The sequence below is a fragment of the Berghia stephanieae genome, chromosome 10 (genome assembly GCF_034508935.2).
Source record: "Berghia stephanieae isolate SIO BIC M18660-M18661 chromosome 10, UCSD_Bste_1.3, whole genome shotgun sequence".
In the NCBI taxonomy this organism is placed as follows: Eukaryota; Metazoa; Mollusca; class Gastropoda; order Nudibranchia; family Aeolidiidae; genus Berghia; species Berghia stephanieae.
In genome coordinates, this window is record NC_088369.1 from 5,333,772 (window position 1) to 5,356,271 (window position 22,500).

Genomic DNA, 22,500 nt, shown 5'->3' on the forward strand with positions numbered 1-22,500 from the left:
TAAATCTGAACATGTTTTGACTTTAATACATTCTGATCACATGACATATGACAAAGTTCTAGCCAGCATGAAGAATTTAAAAAAATACCGATTTTCTTTGTTTAGAACCAAACTGCTTGTTGCTGGGCGGACGTGACATCAGACTATTGAATCCTATTGCGTGAACATTTTATAGATAGTATGCGCTTGGCCAAGAAGCTCACAACATTGCCATCCGGAAATATAACGGACCAACACACAAAATTATGCGTAACCATAAACGTGGATGGCTAAGCTAAATACCGTGCTCAATACATTTATTCACTGATGTATTTTATTTATTTATTTATTTCATTTATTTATTCATTTATTGATTTTTTTTCTTTAATTAATTTTTTTAAATCCTTCTTTATTTATTCATTCATTCATTCATTTATTTATTTATCAATGTATTTATTCGTTTATTCATTTATTTAGATTTATGTATACATGTATTTATTCATTTTTTTATTAATTTATTTTTAAGCATGTATTTATGTATGTATTGATTGACCATTCCAGGGATCGTGATGTGTCCGGCCTTGATACTGTTATTCCCCTTGAGTCTACCACCGCCTATGATATGCATGACGTCATCACTGGTGTAAGTTGTTTATAGTGATGTTGATGATGATGGTGATGATAGGTAATGATGATGATGATGAGGAGGAGGAGGAGGAGGAAGAGGATAGTGATGACGAGGAGGATAGTGATGATGATGAGGAGGAGGAGGATAGTGATGATGATGATGATGATGATGATGATGATGATGATGATGGGGAGGAGGAGGAGGAGGAGGAGAGTGTGATGATGATTATGATGATGATGAGGAGGAGGATAGTGATAATGACGATGATGATGATGTTGTTGTTGATGATCTTGATCATGATGGTGATGATGATGATTATGTTGATAACAATGATGATTTCATAATGATGATGATGGTAATTACTGCGTTACTTCGAAGGAAGGGACGCAACTGAATCAATAATTGATGCAATGATATTCTTAGATTACCTCCCTTAACCACAGCCTCCCCTCTCTCTCTCTCTCTCTCTCTCTCTCTCTCTCTCTCTCTCTCTCTCTCTCTCTCTCTCTCTCTCTCTCTCTCTCTCTCTCTCTCTCTCTCTGCTCTGCTCTTTAAAATCTAATTACCTATATTGGGCGGTTTTAATCATTCTGCATCGTGGTCATTAGAGGTTAAAAAACAACGTTTTTGGTTGGAAAAAAATACGTTATCTGTGTTGATACCCGTTTTGCGTCCTGATTTAGGGGTCTGGCATCAAAAAATATAGCAAGTAGAAATTATTTGAAATTTCTCGATTTTGTTGAAGTTTTTACGGTCAAGTAGACTAAAAATGAAACTAGCCTTTAATATTTACACCCCCCCCCCTCCCCAATCCCCCATCCCTACAGATCATTGATGAGCAAGAGTTCTTTGAGATCATGCCCGACTATGCCAAAAACATCATCGTGGGATTTGCCAGGATGTCTGGACGTAGTGTGGGCATAGTGGGAAATCAACCCAAGGTGGCAGCAGGTTGGTAGTACTAGTGACGAGTGACATCAAAGTATTTACACTCATAACATTTTTGTTTTCCATTTTCCATTTGCTTATATTTTATTTTGGTGTTTATTTATTGTCGTTGTTTAATTTGACAAAAAACAGTGTATAGATATTTTGTGTTTTCATCATCGTGGGATTTGCCAGGATATCTGGACGTACCTTGGGAATTGTGGGAAATCAACCCAAGGTGGTAGCAGGTTGGTAGTACTAGTGACCAGTGACATCAAATTTACACTCATAAAATAAGGCTTGTGTACTTTGCTTTTTTGTTTTCCATTTTCCATTTTTCTAAATATTTATTTTGTGTTTTGTTTATTGTCATTGTTTAATTTGGCAATAAAATCGTATGGATATTTTGTGTTTCAACCATTCTGAGATGTTCACCTAATGTTTCTTTGATGATTTTTCTCTGTCTCTCTCTCTCTCTATATTCCAGATCTGTTTTATTCTCTTCTTTTTTCTTTTTTGTTTGTTTGTTTGTTTGTTGTTATATTTTGCTTTGTTTTTGTTTTTTTTTTGTTATTTATGGGGGGGGGGGGTACTCTTTTTTTTCTTTTTCTATTTTTTGTTTGTTTTGTTCTTGTTTTCGTTTCATTTTAAAGCTTCAAACTGCTATATAGGGAGAAAATGACTATAATAAATAAATGATATAAAATACCCTTTATTTATCCCATAGACGGAAGTTGTCTCTAGGGTCTATTCAAAGGGAAGGCTGGAATAACCCAGGCATCAGCTGCAGTGCAGGGCCACCTTTTGAGCTATGGCGAGGTGACTTACTCAAGGCCACACAGAGCAGCATCGGGTGATCGAACTCGGTACCTTTCGGGTACGAAGCAAAGACCGTACCGCTGAGCCACGCTGTCCCTTAATGCCACAGGCTTCTTCTAACGTAGAGTTTATCAAATTGATTAGTGATATTTTCATAGGTTTAAGTTCCAGTCCAGTACACCTCGTGGGTTTTCATCTCAATATATTATATCATAAATGGCATTTGTTTCCCCTTCTTCATTTCTCTCGACAGGTTGTCTCGACATCAATGCATCGGTGAAGGCTGCCAGATTTGTCCGATTCTGTGATGCCTTCAACATTCCTCTCATCACATTTGTAGACGTGCCAGGGTTTTTACCAGGTTGGTGATAAAAGACACCTAGATAATAATAATAATAACCACGCGTTTCGGAGAGTCATCGTAATGTTAACAAATGGCAGTGATCGTTTGTTTATTTTTAAGGGTTTTACGGCTCTTGCAACACATTAAGGTTATATCAGCGCCAGTAAAAAGGAAGAAAATGGGATAGTAAAAAGTTCTAGAATTACAATTAAAGCACTCAAGAAAAGAACTTTTCTACTCACTTCATCTCTTGTTGTTACCAACATAAGTGCCTGCTCCAGTCACTTTTCTGAATTAAAAATTCACCCCATACACCGGAGCATACTCAATGTCTCAATCGTTTCTATGTTATATGTTTGTGTTGAGAATATTGGTTATTAAGCTTAACTGCTGGTCAAGTAACTTCGCGATGGTTGTGTGGCGAGCGAACCCGCGATCTCTAGAAGTCGGTGAGAGAGCTCTAGAATTGACCTGAGTTTGATACGAATATTTTTGTATTCGTGGATAGCTCACACGGTAGAGCCACGCTCTCACCTGCCAGGCAGAGTTGTCGTACCAATAAGGTCGCAGGTTCAAACCCCACCACTGCCGCGAAAATTTTTATTCTCTATTGTCTTCTGGCACTTTTCTACTCACTTCATCTCTTGTTGACACTCAAGAAAAGGTATGACAAAGGGGATTTGGTTCAAATAAGAAACAGGTGTAGATTCCAAGAGCACACTGTCAAAATACTTAGTTTGAGATCACTAAAAGTCTCATCCAGACACAAGCACAGGTCCCCACTAAGAGGAATACACTCAAATGTTTTACAAATCGTATATAATATAAAGAAAACATAATACAATGCATAATAGACAGATGATTTACAAGGAAAAAAATATCATCTCCCAAAACTAACTATACATTTGACTGTTTCCCTCTCAGCTAAAGTATCCGGCCAGGGCCAAGACAAAACCGTGTAATCTCATTCCAAGACAAAGACAGAGAGTGAGTTGGAAGACAGATATAAGGGGATAGAAGACACAGTAAGTGCCTCCCTGGCCTCTATGGGGAGCCAGGAACCCCACCCGGTGGCAGTGATTGGTAAACATAGCAAACTACACAGGTTTTGCAATCGATGGCATGTGTCTAAGTAAAATATTCACTGTTCTCCCGCTTGATCAATAAAACCAACACAGAAAACCACGATGTAAATTTATAATCTAATCAAGAAAGTCTTGAGATAACTAGTCACCCATTTGGCGGTATGAAAACAACAACAATGATCAGAGAGAGGTCGATTTCATTCATGATATTGTTTCTAAACAACCAACTATGTTTGTCCAAGCACGCGTGAAGGTGTGTCACAAATTCCATGTTTTGATTGGTCAAAAATCTACTGGCTATTTCATCTCTATGTCTGGTTTTTAAAAAATAAATTATTTTGTTTTATTTATTCATGATTTCATTGCTTTGATGCGATTGTCAGTATAATAATGAGCTGGAGCTTTTTTTTTATATAGCGCAATATCCACTAAACGCTTTACAAGGTCATATCAGCGCCAGTATAAAGGAAGAAAATTAGATAGTAAAAAACATTCAATTAAAAGGACTTGAGGAAAAAGTAGGACAAAGGAGAATGGCACAAATAGGGAACAGATGTCTCCAAGAGCATACTATCAGTGTACTTAGTTTGAGATCACCTAAAATACACATGTGCTTTGTTTGAAATGAGACATACAACAATTAACAAAATTCATATGTTTATGAATAATGAGATATTATTTTCCATCCGAGAGGTAAAGCTTTCAAACACATTGTTGTAGAAAAATTGAGCTATATATAGCGCAATATCCACTAAATGTGCTCAAAGCGCTTTACAAGGGGTCCCTTGTCAACAGCAACATTTAACATGTAGGACAGGACATGCCGCCTATTAGGCGATATTACAATTTTTCTGACAAAGACAACGCTGTTAATGGCCAGGTACTCATTTTACATCTGAGTACGGTGAAAGAATGTGAGTAAAGAGCCTTTTCCAAGGACTCAACTATGCGCCGAGTGCGAGACTCAAACGCAGGACCTTTCAATCCGAAAACGAGTGTCATACCACTAGACCACAGCCTCACATTGTTGTAGGCGAGGGTTGGGATTCTTCTTTGGATCTGCAGAATCCCCCAAAAAATTGTTTTTGATCCTCTCTTGTCCGGCTATGTGGTCTAGAAGGTATGACACTCGCTTTCGGATCGGAAGGTCCTGGGTTCGAGCTTCGCTCGACGCATACTTGAGTCCTTGGGAAAGACTCTTTACTCACATTCTGTCCCCATACTCAGGTTTAAAATGAGTACCTGACCGTTAACAGCGTTGTCTTTGTCGGAAAAATAAAATTGTATTTTTGCATAACAGGTGTCATGTCTCATTCTTTATATTATGTGTTGCTCTTGATCAGGGACCCTTTGTAAAGCACTGTGACCATGTTTAGTGGAATATTCCACCATACGATAAAAAATGCTCAAAACTCAATCAAGTAACTATGCTGTTGGTTTATTTTTTAATCATTTTTCCCCCTGTGCTCTTCTGCCTCGGTCGGCCTCAGGTACGGCCCAAGAATACGGTGGCATCATCCGTCACGGGGCCAAGCTGTTGTATGCCTATGCTGAAGCCACAGTCCCCAAGATTACCGTCATCACTAGAAAGGTATGATCGTAATGATAATAATAATAATAATAATAATAAATAATAATAATAATAATAATAATAATAATAATAATAATAATAATAATAATAATAATAATAATAATATAATAATAATATATAATAATAATAATAATAATAATAATAATAATAATAATAATAATAATAATAATAATAATAATAATAATAATAAAATAATAATAACAATAATATAAAAATAATAATAATAAATAATAATAATAATAATAATAATAATAATAATAATAATAATAATAATAATAATAACAATAATAACAATAATAATGATAATAATAATAATAATAATAATAATAATAATAATAATAATAATAATAATAATAATAATGATGATGATGATGATGATAGTAATCAGTACTATCTACAAAGTCGCTGCATTCCCCTATCATCTATGAGTGTACCAGGGTTATTAAGTCATATTATTAAATCAAGGTTTTTTTAAAAAATGTATTTATAATATGCATTTATTTATTTATTTATTTATTTATTTATTTATTTACTAATTTATTTATTTATTTAGTTATTTATTTCTTATATTAAATCAAGGTTTTAAAAAAATGTATTTATTTATTTGGTTGTTTAATTAGTTTCTATCATGTTCTGTATTTTTTTTTAAAAATAATTTTAAGGTCAATATCACTATGCCTATGTTTAATGTGTATGTATATATAAAAAGAAGATAAAACTAAACTGGCAAAGTGATGACAATGATTGGATGTCTCTCATTCTTGAGGCTAAAAAAAAAGAAAAGAAAAGAATAGAATAAAAGAAAGGTATGATCGATTCTTTTTGAAACTATCAAAGTTTACATATTAGGGAACAGGCACTGGTGTAAGATGCAGATTTGAAAAAGTTTGTATAAAAACGGTGCCTGACAAAGCAATAAAGTTGGGCTTTTATACAGCGGAATATCCACCAAATGCACTCAAAGCGCTTTACAAAGGGTCCCTGACCAACGCAACACATTACATAAAGAACGAGACATGACGCCTGTTAGGCGATAGTGCAATTTTATTTATTTTTTTCAACAGAGACAATGCTGTTAACATCCAGGTACTCATTTTACACCCTGAGTACGGTCAGAGAATGTGGGTAAAGAGCATGTGTCAAGGTTAACTATTCGCAGAGTGAGGCTCGAACCCAGGACCTTCCGATCTGAAAGCGAGTGTCATACCACAAGACCACATAGCCGCACAAAGCAAGGAAGAGAAATACAGGAGAGAAAAAAACTGACCCCAAAAAGTCAGCCTCCCTCGACTTTGGCTCGAACCACAAACCTCCTGATTAGCAATCAAAATTGAACATCAGACCTCGGTAACGAGAAGGTCTCTGGGTGGGGTTTCCAACCTCCCATAGTGGGCAGACAGGGAGGTACTTATTGTGTCTTCTGTCCCCCTGTATCTGTTTTCCAATTGCTTTCTGTCTTTCTCTTGGTATGAGATTACTAAGTTTTGTCCTGACCATGGCCGGAGTCCTTGGAGGGAAACAGTGAATGTATAGTTTTGGGACATGATATTTTTTTTCATTGTGAATCATCTCTCTGTTATATATACTGTTTTTGTTTTTAACATATGATTTGTAAACATTTGAGTGTATCTTTTGCTGGTGTCTGGATGAGACTTTTAGGTGATCTCAAACTAAGTACACTGATAGTGTGCTCTTAGAGTCTACATCTGTTCCTTATTTGTACCATTCTCCTTTGTCCTACTTTTTCCTCAAGTCCTTTTAATTGAATGTTTTTTTTACTATCTAATTTTCTTCCTTTATACTGGCGCTGATATGACCTATATGTGTTGCAACGCCGTAAAACCCTTATAAACAAACGAACAAACAAGATGGAAGTTCAGACTTCGGTAATCGCGAGATTCAATCCCCCAGGCAGAATGATTCTTTTGGGATGATTTTTATTTTCTTGTATTTTTTCTCCCTTGCTTTATCTGGCACTTTATCATTTTTTTTTTCTTATTTTTTTCATTATTTATAGTATTATTACATGTTCCATGGGAGAAGAGTTCTGCTTCTGTGTGGTGTTCATGTTGACGTTTGACTAACGAAGTCTGTCTTGTTATCGAGTTGTAATAAAATTGATTGAGTTTATCATTAGATCTTAATTCTCATTAATTCAACGTTATAACACCCCCCTTCTTTTATTCCCATGTCAACTCTCAAAACATTGAAGAAGTCATTCTTTGGTCACATCAAAAGAGAAACTTCAGTCAAAAAAGCTTTGCATTGAGGGTGCCTGAGAGGGCAAGAAGGAGATGGTCTCGAGACATAGGGGACTGGACTGGACTGGAAGCAGGATGCATGACAGTTGATAAAATATCATTAGGAGTTCTGTCAGGGTATTTGGGAGGCTAGATTCAACAAGTATGAGAAGAACATTATAAAGAATTTATTCCCAATTCAGCTTTTTTTTTATATAGCGCAATATCCACTAAACATGCTCAAAGCGCTTTACAAGGGTGTCCTTGGCCAACAGCAACAATTGACATGTATGTAGACTGGGACATGATGTTGTTAGGACTTTGTTTTTGTAATGGTTTTTATTTGTTTTTATTTTCCAGGCATATGGCGGTGCCTATGACGTGATGAGCTCTAAGCACCTGAGGGGTGACATCAATTATGCCTGGCCTACTGCTGAGGTGGCTGTCATGGGGGCAAAGGTCAGTTGGGATCGGTCACCTAGCTTTTATATCTGGACTGGTGTCCTCATAAAGTTTGATAGTTTGTCTTTTGTTTTTATTTGTTTGTTTGGGTTGGGGGGGTTGGGGGGGGGGGGGGCAGTTGCTTTGTTAGGGTTGTTTTTTGTTGTTTTTGTTTAATTTTTATTGGTTTTGTTTTGTTTTATATATTTTAATAAGATTTTTTTATTCTTTAAAGTCACATCTGTAATTATACAATGCACACCACTTAATCGCACTCCGCTTATACGCTACACATTCCCGAAAAACTGGATATTTTTCTATATAATCGCTTCGCTTAATCGCTACACCTTGATTCCATCTTGATTGGAGAAAAATATCTAAAATTATACAAAAAGTATTTGAAAATGTGTTTCTCATTGAACCATATCCCCATGAATATCGTATCACTCGTGAACAAAGCTTTCATGCCAATGCAATTCCACTGTCCTGACCCCGACTAGGTCAGACGGGCAATGCTTGTTAATTGACATCAAAGGATTACCTGACATGGCGGGCTGATTGACTCAGCACTCGCCGTCTAAATCACAAGGTGTGAAACGTGATCTCAGTCCACCTAATGCCGTGTGTTTGTTTACATTGTCTGACCACTCGATTGCGGAAAAAAGGTGAAAGAACGGATCACATGAATAAGAAAAGATTTTTTTTTAAACAAACAACAAAAAACCCAAAAACAAACCAAAAGAAAAATATTAAAAAAAAAAAAAAAAACCCTTCTAATGAGTCTAATGTCTTGAACAAGACAGTCTTAGGCCCGTAGAAAACTCAGAGGGGAAGGTCCTACATGAGAGGCAAATGAAAGTTGGTGCTATAATACTATTTTTAGCTTCTCCGCTTAATCGACACACTAACCTGAACTCCCGAGGGTGTGCGATTAAGGGGAGTCAACTGTATCATTAAAACTGTTAAATTAGGTTTTTCCAGTCGACATCATGATGACTTCACATTGTTGATTTGATTTTCCTGTAATTTGACATCACATCTTGTTTCTTTCACATCAAGTCAGTGAGATATCTTAGCTTTTCAATTACAGCCAATTTGATATATTGGGAGAATTCTAAATTTTAAATAAATTTTGTTCCGTCAACAACGCTATATTATAGGTGTAATAAAAAATCCTTTTGATAATCAATAAGAGGCAGTTGTTTTTGCCAATGTTAAACCAGGTCAATATTTTTAAAGCTGATTGATTAAGGATTGTAAATTTGTAAACAGATTTTTTTAAATTTTTTTTTTTTACAGTCAGTTATTTTTGTGTTTTCATTGTGTACGTATGTTAAGATTTAAGAAGAATTCTTTAGTTATTAAATATTGAAGCAAAGCCATTTAAATTTTTTTTTTTTTTTTTTTAGATTTGCTATTACTCCTATGTACTCTGAGTAAGACTGTAAAACTGAGTGCATTCAATTTCGTCTCCTGTTCATGAATAATTAATGTGTCATAGACTCTATCCATTTTTGCAATTTACCCACGACAAACACATGAAACATATCAGTAAACAAAACTATGTGTAACCTAAAACGTTTATATTTCTATTCAAACATTTATTTAGTGAGAACTGATCATCCAAAGGTGTTCTAAAATCAATAACAAAGAAACTCCGTGTGTTGTTTCACTTGGTTGGTGGGAAATTGAAAGAAATTTTTATTCTGAGATAAAAATGTCCGTGTTCTATTCCTGTATGGTTCGCCAACTAAAACGAGTGAGTTGCACTCACCTTGTTACATTAAAACAAGGGACAGACTGAGAGGAAATGATGGAGGGCAAGACAAACAGGAGTGGAAATTGAATGCACTCAGTGTACAGCCTTAGTTGCAGCATATTCCAACAATAAAGAAATCTTGAATAATTTGAGTTTTAATTAATTTCTTTTTTTTTTTTTCTTTGTTTTGTCCATAAATAATTTGTTAATCACAGCAACCTCTATATTAACTTTTTGATATCTGTTTATTTTTCAATGGGGGTCCCTAGTCGCTCAGTTGGTAGAGCACTCGCTTCACATCATGCAAATGGAGCAAGATCAATCCTGGGTGCAGTCAGGATTTTTTCTGACCCCTCCCCCCCCCGTTCACCCAGCAGTGAATGGGTAGCTGAGTCTGTTAGACCTGGCAGAAAGTACTTTACGATAGACTATCATCCTATCCAAAGGATAGCGAGCAATTGCTATTGTCCGTTTCACACTATAGAAACTGGGATAAACTCCGGCCCCATGGCTCTGAAGGACTACTTTTTTTTTTTTACTTTTTAATAATGCCTCTCTCTCTATCTCACTCCCATAGCGGGCAGGGAGGTACATACTGTGTCTTCTATCCCCTATGAGTGTGTTCCTCTTTGTTGGATTTTGTGCTTGTGTCTGGATGAGACTTGTAGGTGATTTCAAACTAAGTACATTGGTGGTGTGCTCTTGGAATCTACATCTGATCCCTATTTGTTATCAGTTCCCCTTTGTCTTACTTTTTCTTGGGTACTTTAATTGTAATTCTAGAACTTTTGACTATCCAATTTTCTTCCTTTTTACTGGCGCTGATATAACCTTAATGTGTTGCAAGCGCCGTAAAACCTTTAAAAACAAACAAACATCTCTCTATCTCACCCAGGGTGCCGTGTCCATCATTTTCCGTGGCAAAGACAATCAAGGGGAACAAGAGAACGAATACATCCAGAAGTTTGCCAATCCTTTCCCTGCTGCTGTACGAGGTGGGTTCCCTGCCTGCCTGGAGTTGACTTCAGACATTTCCTTATAAATAATTTATTGGCTAGGTGTTTTTTGATTTCTTTGTTTCTTCTCGTCAGGATTTGTGGATGATATCATTGAACCCCGCACGACTCGTGTGAGGATTATTCTCAATCTTTTGATTGTTATGGCTGAAGCTCGAAGAAAAAAAAATAATTTCAATTGAGCTTTTATATAGCGCAATATCCATTAAATGTGCTCAAAGCGCTTTACAAGGGGTCCAACAACAACATTTAACATTTAGGACAAGACAGGATGCCTGTAAGGCGATATTATAATTTTTTAATATTTTGTTTTGGACAAAGACAACGCTGCTAACGGTCAGGTACTCATTTTGCACCTGAGTACAGTGAGAGAATGTGAGTAAAAAAGCCTTTTCCAAGGACTCACTATGCGCTGATCGAGGCTCAAACCCAAGACCTTCCGATCCGAAAGCGAGTGTCATACCACAAGACCACATTGCCGTTCATAAGTGTTGAAGAGCAAGCAAGCTTCAATTTATTAGACGAAGATAGATACTGTGGATGTTTCAGGTTTCCCTTTTATCAACAATACACTATGAATGAAACAAGAAGGACGAATGAGATATGTGTGAGAGAGGTGTAGTTAAGGTGAATAAACAAAAACAATGATGGGACAGGAAATAGAATGCCCCTTTGTATTAAATTTGTAATATCGACTAACAGATATCATGTCTTGTTCTACATGTTATGTGTTGCTGTTGGTCAGGGACCCTTTGTAAAGCGCTTTGAGCTCGTATGAGTTATATAGCACTCGCGCTTAATGCACAAAATGAATTCTATTTTTCATAATTTTTAATATTATTATTATTATTATTATTATTATTCATTCATCATCATCATTCATATCATATTATATATTATTATTGTTATTATTATTATTATTATTATTATTATTATTATTATTATTATTATTATATCATTATTATATCATTATTATATCATTATTATTATCATCATTATTATTATTATTATTATTATTGTTTGGTTTGCTTCATTATTGCTTTTACTTACTTGATTTGTTTATTGGAAATAATATTATAATCTTGTAGGAGTTATATATTGGCAATTGCCTAAAAAATAAACTTCCGAATTGAATTGAATATTAATTTATTGGCTAGGTGTTTTTTAATTTCTTTTTTTTTCTTCTCGTCAGGATTTGTGGATGATATCATTGAACCCCGCACGACGCGTATGAGGATTATTCAAGATTTGGAGATGCTGGCTGACAAAAAACAGAAAAATCCTTGGAAAAAACACGCCAATATGCCCTTGTAATAAGTTGTTTTTTATGCCTTTACACAGACCTGTTTGAAAATGTCTTACTACAACTGTTGTATTTCCATGTAAAAAAAACACGCCAATATGCCCTTGTAATAAGTCGTGTGTTATTATTTTAAGCCTTTACACAGACCTGTTTGAAAATGTCTACAACTGTCGTATTTCCAACAGTATCGCCACAATCTTTTACATTCTTTTAATAATCATTTTGAACTTTTATGTAAGCATATTATAGGTCTCCCATAGTGGGCAGGGCAAGGAGGAACTTAGTGCGTCTTTCTTCTATCCCCCATTATCTGTTTTCTAACTTATTGCCTTCTGTCTTTGCCTTGGAATGAGATTACTTAGTTTTGTCCTGGCCCCGGCCAGAATCCTTGGCTTGGAGGGAAACAGTTAAATGTGTCTTTAAAATTATGGGAGATAATAATTTTTTTTCTTTGTAAATCATATTATGTACCGTTATATTTTTGTTTTGAATATCATGATTTGTAAACATTTGAGTGTATTCCTTCTACCGGGAACCTGTGCTTGTGTCTGGATGAAACTTTTAGGTCATCCCAAACTAAGTGCACTGATAGTATGCTCTTAGAATCTGCATCTGTTCCCTGTTTGAACTATTCCCCTTCTTGGTGGGGATCCTGACCTCCCATAGTGGGCAGGGAGGTACATCTTGTCTTCTATCCCCCCATACCAGTTTCCCAATTGTTTCCTGTCATTGTCTTGGAATGAGATTACTTAGTTTTGTCCTGACCCTGGCAGAGGTTCCTTGGCTGGGAGGGAAACAGTCGAATGTATAGTTATAGTTTGGTGATGATATTTTTTTTCCTTGTAAATCATCTCTCTGTTATGCATTGTATTACGTTTAGTTTACATATTATATTATATGATTTGTAAACATTTGAGTGTATTCCTCTTAGTTGGGACCTGTGCTTGTGTCTAGATGAGACTTTTAGGTGATCTCAAAGTACGTTGTCGGTGTGCTCTTGGAATCTACATCTGTTGCCTATTTGAACCAATTCCCCTTTGTCTCACCTTTTCTTTTGTGCTTTAATTAAAATTCTAGAACTTTTTACTGTCCCATTTCTTCATTTTTACTGGCGCTGATATGACCTTAATGTGTTGCAAGCGCCGTAAAACCCTTAAAAACAAACAAATCAAACAAACTATTCCCCTTTCTCTTACTTATTCTCTTATGCATTTAATTGTAGGTCGAGAATGTTAGAACTACGTATCCCATTTTCTTCCTTTTTTTTTTTCACTGGCACTTAAATGACCTCGGTGCATCGCAAGTTCTGTAAAAATTCATCAAAACAAAACAAACAAAAAACAAGCATATCGGTGCCAGTAGATCTGTGAATAAATTTTCAGACAATTTTTTTTATTTTGGACTGCCTTGTTCAGGTCTGTGTATAAATTGATTAAGTGCTTTGTTTAATTTTTGCAATGTCTGGGCGGGGCCAGCGTGAGGTGTTAGTTTTTAGCATGAAATACTTATAGGGTTATTATTGCCTGGCATCTTACAGGTTTGTTTGGTTTGTTGTTTTTTTGGGGGGTTTTTTTTGTTTTTTTTTGTCTTAATATGCTTCATTTAGTTTTCCAATGGGTGGGACCAGCATGAGATTAGTGGTCTGTGTGTGTGTGTGTGTGTGTGTGTGTGTGTGTGTGTGTGTGTGTAATAAATAAATAGATGAATCACAGGCGTTTATTGCTTTCAGTTTAGTTCGCCAGGTAAATCTAGCCAGTCTAGTGATGATGAGTCATAGCTTTACACTGAGAGAGGGAGACAATTTTTTCGCCGTTTTGATCGATTTTTTCTGAATTTCAAACTAATGTAGTATTACCGTTATTAAGTGTAGCAAAAATATTTTTATACTACCAAAGAGTTTTATTAACAGACTTTTCATTGATTATTTAATCATAATTATGATGTTGTTAAAAAGCAAGAGGGATAACCCATGAAATTGATACATAAATTTACGTGAATTAAAATTTTTAAGAGAATATCTTAACATGTTCAACACTTAAGATTTTTAAACAAAAGTAATGGAAATGATGTTGAATATCTGGAGAAAATAGACATAAATTTTATACCAGTAGATTGAGGCGTTTTTGAGATATCAGTTCACCTGTACGTAAAAGTAAGGATTTTGAGTAAGGTAAAACTGAAATCCAATCACAGCATTGTCTTAATAGACATTTTTTAATAAACCAGAAACATAGTCAAATGTGATTCATTTATATTTATCCCAGAATCAACGAATTATAAGAATTCCATTAAAAAATGTTATATAAGGACACTCATTTAAAGACAATCAAAACCACTAAGAAAATCTTTAAAAGTTCTTATAATTTTCATACCCTTATGTTTGAGATATCCATGCCCATTACTTTTTTTATGTACTTGACTTGCACCTCTTTTAATTTGTGTGCCATATAGACTGCATATAGCACATCACTGGCGAAAGATGAGGATCATATTCACCTCATTAAGTATTGTTTCTTGTTCAGAGTTTTCTCATTGAACCAAAGGTATCAATACTACCTGCATTGCATTTCTTTAAATTATGTACCAGTGGGATACATATTTCTCGCAAATTGAAATATTTAAATATGTCAGAATTTCTCATTTATATTTATAGACAATTGTTGATAACGTCTAGAGTCTTTTAATCCTCTCAGCACGGCTCTGTACTCTTTCACAACAAATTCGACATATTTCATTAGTACTGGTGTGATGACCGTCTTCAGTGTGTCTCTCCATGACCTGAACAGAACTTAAATAAGTAAATTTAAGAAATATCTAAAATTTCCGCTTAAATTCAATTAAATCAAATTAAATAAATGTCTCTTATCATCACTATCTAGTTTTATTATTGGGTTTCTAAAATATCATGAAATATTCTCCTCTTTGTTGGTAACAAAAATAATTATTGAGATTCCTTTCCACACCCTCTATTCTTAAATCCCTGAATCTGCATAATAAAGTATATATCAAATGAAAGATAATTTTATCTACTTTTTTCTGATCCCTCACACTTGATGGTATAAAGTGTTGGCTTGATATTTTGAATTTTTAAATATTTCTTGAACTTATAATTTTAATATTTATTTCATAAAAAACTCTGATTATTCAAAAGAGCAAAACACAAACTTATCATTTAATGATGTAAATAAAAATAATTGCGTCTTGTAGAGGAAAAATTGGCCTTTGTATCCATATATGTTTGAAAATTATGAAAAAGATGCTGCGTCCACAACGGGCTGAGAAAATTGAGTATTTTGATGTAATTTCTACTACTCTCTGCCTGAGAGAAATTCAAAGCGATGAGATTTACCTGCAGACATAATTTATTGCCAATGCACGCCGTCTTGACAGCTGTTATCACTGTGGTTGACGGTGGATTGTTTACATTACTCGACGGTAGCCAGTGAGGGAAGAAGTAACTAAACTGAAAGTTTGGGCCCTATTTAAACGGCTGTGGAATAATTAAATCATCATTGAGTGAGTTGTATGAAGCTGTTAGTTTTAGCATGAAATACTAGTAAGGTTATTATTGGCTGGCAACTAAAATTTTTTTTTTTATACTTAAAAATGCTTCATTTTCACGTAGTTTTGCTATGGGTGGGACCAGCATGAGATTACTGATTAGTGGTCTGTGTGCTTGAACCAGACAGAGGGATCGACAGTATCTTTGGAGTGCAAATGATTTCGTGTTATTTAATATATTTAACAGTATTATTTAATTGTATTTAATATATATATATATATATATATATATATATATATATATATATATATATATATATATATATATATATATATATATATATATATATATATAATACATATATATATATATATATATATATATTTTTATATATATATATATATATATATATATATATATATATATATATATATATATATATATATATATATATATATATATAGTATTATTTTTAAATATTTACCACAATGTTTGAGACAGTCTACATTAATGTTTCAGGCTTAATTCGCCATCGTCAGGACTGAGTTGTTTTGTTGACTGTTGTTGTTTGTTGAAGTGGTTCCGGTTTGTAGTTAATTAACAAGAACTTCCGGCGATGTGGACACGTACCGTACATCCCACTTTTCGTGTTGAGTGTGGCTTCATGAGGGTGTTTGTCCTGACGATGGCGAATTAAGCCTGAAACATTAATGTAGACTGTCTCAAACATTGTGGTAAATATTTCAAAATAATAATTCGCTCCATTACTACATGTCGAGCACTTTTCGTACCATATTTGTATCAAACACGATTCAATATATATATATAGTATATAGTATAGGTGATAATCAACATTGAGTGATCTGAGTTGTATGAATCTGTTAGTTTCAGAATCATAGAATACTCGGGTTTCTATTGGATGCCAACTTAAAGGTGTGTTTACATAAAATCCTTTATTTGGTTATGCAGTGTGTGGGACCAACATATTTTAGTGGTCTGCATGCTTTAAAAAAAAAAAAAAAACATATAATCAACATTGAGTGATCTGTTTTGTGAAACTGTTAGTTTTAGCATTGAAGATAACCGGTGTTAATAAAATACATTAAAAAAAATAAAATTCCTTTTATTCATCTCATAGGGGAAATTTTTATCTCTAGTGTCTATTCCAAGGGAAGACTGGAATAAACCAGGCGTCAGCCGCAGTGCAGCACCGTAAATTGAGCTAGGTGGGCGAGGTGACTTACTCAAGGCCACACAGCGCAGCAGCAGGTGATCGAACTCAGTACCTTTCGGGTACGAAGCAAAGACCGTACCGCTGAGCCACGCTGCCCCTTATATTGGCCAGTTTTGCGTACTTAGAGTTTTCTTATTTGTGATCCATCTTCTGTGCGTATATGTGATCTTGTGGATTGACACTCGCTTTTGGATCAGAAGGTCCTGGGTTCAAGTCGCACTGAGCACATAGTTGAATCTTTGGAAAAGGCTCTTTACTCACATTCTCTCACCGTACTCGGGTGTAAAATGAGTACTTGGTCTTAGACAAGCGTTTTCTCTGTATGTAAAAAATTGTAAAATCGCCTAACAGGCATCTGTCTCGTTCGAAATGTTCAGCTTTGTAAAGCGCTTTGAGCACATTTAGTGGATATCGAGCTATATAAAAGCTGAAGTTTTTTTTTTTTTTTTTTTATTCTCAAGATAAAAAAAAACAAACTTTTATACAACGATTTATATATATATATATATATATATATATATATATATATATATATATATATATATATATTATATATATATATATATATATATATATAATATATATATATTATATTATAGGAATGATAGAGTATTATTCGAGACTAGAACAGGAATGAAAATAATTTTGCGGCACCAGGTTCACCGTGGTTACACGACATGTCACATGTTTATGTCATGTTCATGGGGTTATTTGTACACATTGTCTCATTAATTATGAAATCCTGTTGGTTATTATTTATTGTTAAGGACACACATATACACACGTATGTGTGTTTGTTTGTTTTTTCCGTCTTCCCTTCTTTTTATTGTCAATCGACCTCCTGTAGTGGGCAGGGAGGTCCTATTCTGTAATGGGCAGGGAGGTCCTATTCTGTAATGGGCAGGGAGGTCCTATTCTGTAATGGGCAGGGAGGTCCTATTCTGTAATGGGCAGGGAGGTCCTATTCTGTAATGGGCAGGGAGGTCCTATTCTGTAATGGGCAGGGAGGTCCTATTCTGTAGTGGGCAGGGAGGTCCTATTCTGTAGTGGGCAGGGAGGTCCTATTCTGTAATGGGCAGCGAGGTCCTATTCTGTAATGGGCAGGGAGGTCCTATTCTGTAGTGGGCAGGGAGGTCCTATTCTGTAGTGGGCAGGGAGGTCCTATTCTGTAATGGGCAGGGAGGTCCTATTCTGTAATGGGCAGGGAGGCCCTATTCTGTAATGGGCAGGGAGGTCCTATTCTGTAATGGGCAGGGAGGTCCTATTCTGTAATGGGCAGGGAGGTCCTATTCTGTAGTGGGCAGGGAGGTCCTATTCTGTAGTGGGCAGGGAGGTCCTATTCTGTAATGGGCAGGGAGGTCCTATTCTGTAATGGGCAGGGAGGCCCTATTCTGTAATGGGCAGGGAGGTCCTATTCTGTAATGGGCAGGGAGGTCCTATTCTGTAGTGGGCAGGGAGGTCCTATTCTGTAGTGGGCAGGGAGGTCCTATTCTGTAATGGGCAGGGAGGTCCTATTCTGTAATGGGCAGAGAGGTCCTATTCTGTAATGGGCAGGGAGGTCCTATTCTGTAATGGGCAGGGAGGCCCTATTCTGTAATGGGCAGGGAGGTCCTATTCTGTAATGGGCAGGGAGGTCCTATTCTGTAATGGGCAGGGAGGTCCTATTCTGTAGTGGGCAAGGAGGTCCTATTCTGTAGTGGGCAGGGAGTTCCTATTCTGTAATGGGCAGGGAGGTCCTATTCTGTAATGGGCAGGGAGGTCCTATTCTGTAATGGGCAGGGAGGTCCTACTTGTTCTATCTTCTATCCCCATTTATCTGTTTTTCAATGGGCATGATCTAAATTACATATCCATGTGCTCGAGGTCATTGGTCACTTTGCAAAGTGTGTCCAAAATGACCCACATTGTGAAAAGTGTTCACAGTTTGAGAAATATCCAACGTTACAATTGATCATTTTGCTCAGCATGACACATGGGTATGTTTACAACTTTCAGAAACAAAGCAGCGTGTTTAGATGCATTGAGAAATGTCCAATCGTTATACAGCAACAAATCATGTGATCGACGACTGGGTTGGAGGAAAACATGAAAAGAGATCGCTCCCATTGCTTTCTGTCTTTTTCGGTTATACTACGGATATAGTTGGTGTTCGCGGGTAGAGTGAGTTAAAGAAAGAAGAAGAAGAAGAATGTAGCAATTTAAAAAAAGGAACAAAATACCACACACAGAGAATGTTTTGGGCTTGAAACCCTTCGTCAGCCAAAAACAAAAACTATGAAAACATTAAGACATCACTTAAATTCCAAACAGATGGCAGAAAAGTATCTGGGTGGGGTTCCTGACCTCCCATAGTGGGCAGGGAGGCACTTACTGTGTCTTCTTTCTCCTTATATCTGTTTTCCAGCATGCTCTTTGTCTTGGGATGAGATTACGTCGTTTTGTCCTGGCCCTGGCCGGTTACCCTAGCTGGGAGGGAAACAGCCGAATGTACAGTTTTGGGAAATTATTTTTTTTTTCATCTTGTAAAGCATCTTTCTGTTTTGCACTTGTTTATGTTTTGTTTACATATTATATATGATTTGTAAACATTTGAGTGTGTTCCTCTTAGTGGGGACCTGTTCTTGTGTCTGGATGAGTCTTTTAGGTGACCTCAAACTAAGTACACTGATAGGATGCTCTTGGAATCTACATCTGTTCCCTATTTAAACCCATTCCCATTTGTCTTCCTTAACTTGGGTGCTTTAATTGTAATTCTAGAACGTTTTACTATCCCATTTTCTTCCCTTTTACTGGCGCTGATATAACCTTTATGTGTTGCAAGCGCCGTAAACTATTAAAAGTATTATGGCATGGCTTGTCGGCTTGTACAATCTCGAAATTAATTATTGGCTGAAGAAGGGTTTTGAGCCCAAAACATTCCTTGTCTGGTATTTTGTTCCACTTCGAATCTGTTATATTCATTTCTGTTTATTACTTTGGACATCCTTTATAACTTTTTTGTTTATTTAAAAAAAACAATATTTCATGGACATATTGAGTCATATTATAGGCAATATGTATTTGTGTGTTTATGCATGCGGGTGCATATTAAATGTGTTTGTGCGTGCGTGTGATTTTTTTTTTCAGTTTGCTTTTATTATTCTTCATTGTTATTATTATTATTATTATTATTATTATTATTATTATTATTATTATTATTATTATTATTATTATTATTATTATTATTATTATTATTATTATTATTATTATTATCATTTTCCAATCTTAAGAGTCATCATAAGTGCTGATAAACTGGAATAAATAAGACCTTTGAAATAAATATATTATGGTCTTCCTTTATTTCTTTTTTCATAAATACTCTGTGCCCAAGGTCACATGATTCTTTAATTTATAACTTTTCTGGGTGGAGTCTTTTGACCTCCCAAGGTCAAAGAGAGAAGGAACGAAAATGGATTCAATAGTCCGATGTCACGTCGCCCAGCAACGGCGGCCATCGTGGTTCTAAACAAAGAAAATCAGTACTTTTTATTCTTCATGCTGGCTAGAACTTTTCATGTCTTGTGATCAGAATGTGTAAAAGTTAAAATATGATCAGATTTATAATGGGTTCTTTTCTTCTGAATACGCGTTTATGCTCGTCAGAGAAATATATTTCATAAGGGCGTCCCCCATTGTTCCGATGGTTTCGAGCCAGTTACTAAGTTACCATGCGTCATTACGAGGGAAGTGACGTTACGACTGTTGAAGAGCATTGACGTCACTCAGCTCTTTGTTATTGTTTTTAGCCAGCTATTTCTATGAGTAGTTCTCACCAAATCGTATGAATCAGACTATAGATAGTATGCAGATGACGTCACTCAGGCTTTTGTTATTGTTTTTGCCATCCGCGTTTGTGAGTTGTTCTCACTAAACTGTATTAACCAGACTATAAAAGTTCATGGTTACACAGAGTTTGTGTGTTGGTCCGTTATACTTCCGGATGGCAATGTTGTGAACTCCTTGGCCAAGCGCATTCTATCTATACAGGTTTAAAGGTTACACACTGGGTGGGGTTCCTGACCTCCCGTAGTGGGCAGGGGGGTACATACTGTGTCTTCTGTCCCCTTATATCTGTTTTCCAACACGCTTTCTGTCTTTGTCTTGGAATGAGATTACTTGGTTTTGTCCTGGTCCTGGCTAGATGCCCTGGCTGAGAGGGAAACAGTCGAATGTATAGTTAGTTTTGGGGGATGATATTTTTTTCATTGTAAATCATCTTTCTGTTATGCACTGTATTATGCTTTCTTTATATTATATATGATTTGTAAAACATTTGAGTGTGTTCCTCTGAGCGGGGGACCTGTGCTTGTGTCTGGATGAGACTTTTAGTGATCTCAAACTAAGTACTTTGATAGAGTGCTTTTGGAATCTACACCTGTTTCTTATTTGAGCCAATTTCCCTTTGCCTTCCCTTTTCTTGGATGCTTTATTGTTATTCTAGAACTTTTTACTGTCCCATTTTCTTCCTTTTTACCGGCACTGATATGACCTTAATGTGTTGCAAGGGCCGTAAAACCATTAAAAACAAAAACAAACAAAGGTTACACATAGTTTTGTGTGTTGGTCCGTAATAGATAGTATGCGCTTGGCCAAGAAGCTCACAACATTGCCATCCGGAAGTATAACGGACCAACACACAAAACTATGTGTAACCTTGAACGTTTATAGTCTGGTTAATAGTCTAGTGAGAATTACTCATAAACGCGGATGGCAAGAAGCAATAACAAAGGCCATGAGTGACGTCAACTCATAAACATATCGGGCTAAAAACAATAACAAAGAACTGAGTGACAATAAAATCGTTCATTCTATTGATGCTGTGCATTAAGCTTATTTATTCACAACATCCGCCAGCCGGATATAGATAGAATTTTGTCTCACTTTTTCTTTAGTGCTTTTAACTCACTCAACCCTAACACCGACTATATCCGTAGTATACCCGGGGTTACTTTTACCCCATGCCTATTTATTACATTTTTATCAGACAAATTATATGCGTAGTATCAAAGCTAATGTTTTCATTTTTACATGTTAATGATAGTTGAATAAAACTATCTATGTACATGCTCATTTTTAATACATTTTTTTCAATATTGAAAACCAGCAAAAATCTCTAGGATTGAGTGAGTTAACTTTGGCCTAGAATCTCTCCCTCGTATTCTTCCTTATTATTATTGGTCCTAACATGACCTAAAAGTGTCGCAAACGCTGTAAAACCTCTAATAACAAACAATATGCAACAACAACAAAAACAATCATTTTCATTATTTAATTTTAATCTGATTTCAAAGCGCCCATTCAATAACTTTTTACTATCCCATAACCTAAATGTGTTGCAAGCGCCGTTAAACACTTAAAAACAAACAAACAAACAAAACGCCCAATATGATACGAATACTTAAATTTTTATTGGGTTTTTTTAAAGAAGGGTGTTTATTCCGAAACGTTCCGGGTTTGGCATTTTGTTCATTTTAAAGTTGTTATATTCATTTTTGTTCATTATATCATCACCGCTATGACGTCACTTCCCTCGTAATGACGTATGGTAACTTAGTAACTGGCTCTAAACTATCGGAACAGTGGCGGACGTCCTT

The 22,500-nt window shown here is 35.6% G+C and overlaps 1 protein-coding gene and 1 long non-coding RNA gene across 2 annotated transcripts; both read left to right on the forward strand.

Moving 5' to 3' along the window:
* The first annotated feature begins 510 nt into the window (after nt 1-510).
* LOC144956118 (propionyl-CoA carboxylase beta chain, mitochondrial-like) lies at nt 511-15,337 on the forward strand. Its single transcript, XM_078886476.1, has 7 exons — nt 511-622; nt 1,435-1,558; nt 2,607-2,714; nt 5,272-5,372; nt 7,973-8,071; nt 10,708-10,807; nt 12,021-15,337. Exons 1-7 carry the CDS (start codon nt 515-517, stop codon nt 12,140-12,142), a joined length of 762 nt encoding a protein of 253 aa, XP_078742602.1. The 5' UTR covers nt 511-514; the 3' UTR covers nt 12,143-15,337.
* Nucleotides 15,338-17,483: 2,146 nt separating this feature from the next.
* LOC144956119 (uncharacterized) lies at nt 17,484-20,116 on the forward strand. The gene is made up of 2 exons (XR_013641883.1): nt 17,484-18,525; nt 18,601-20,116. It is a non-coding gene; the product is annotated as an uncharacterized LOC144956119 (long non-coding RNA).
* Nucleotides 20,117-22,500: the final 2,384 nt, after the last annotated feature.

Excerpts from the sequence above, each read along its gene's own strand:
- LOC144956118 (XM_078886476.1), top strand. The coding sequence starts at position 515 with ATGTATGTATTGATTGACCATTCCAGGGATCGTGATGTGTCCGGCCTT. Across the intron at positions 8,072-10,707 it reads TGGCTGTCATGGGGGCAAAG|GGTGCCGTGTCCATCATTTT; the intron begins GTCAGTTGGGAT and ends TATCTCACCCAG. Across the intron at positions 10,808-12,020 it reads TTTCCCTGCTGCTGTACGAG|GATTTGTGGATGATATCATT; the intron begins GTGGGTTCCCTG and ends TCTTCTCGTCAG.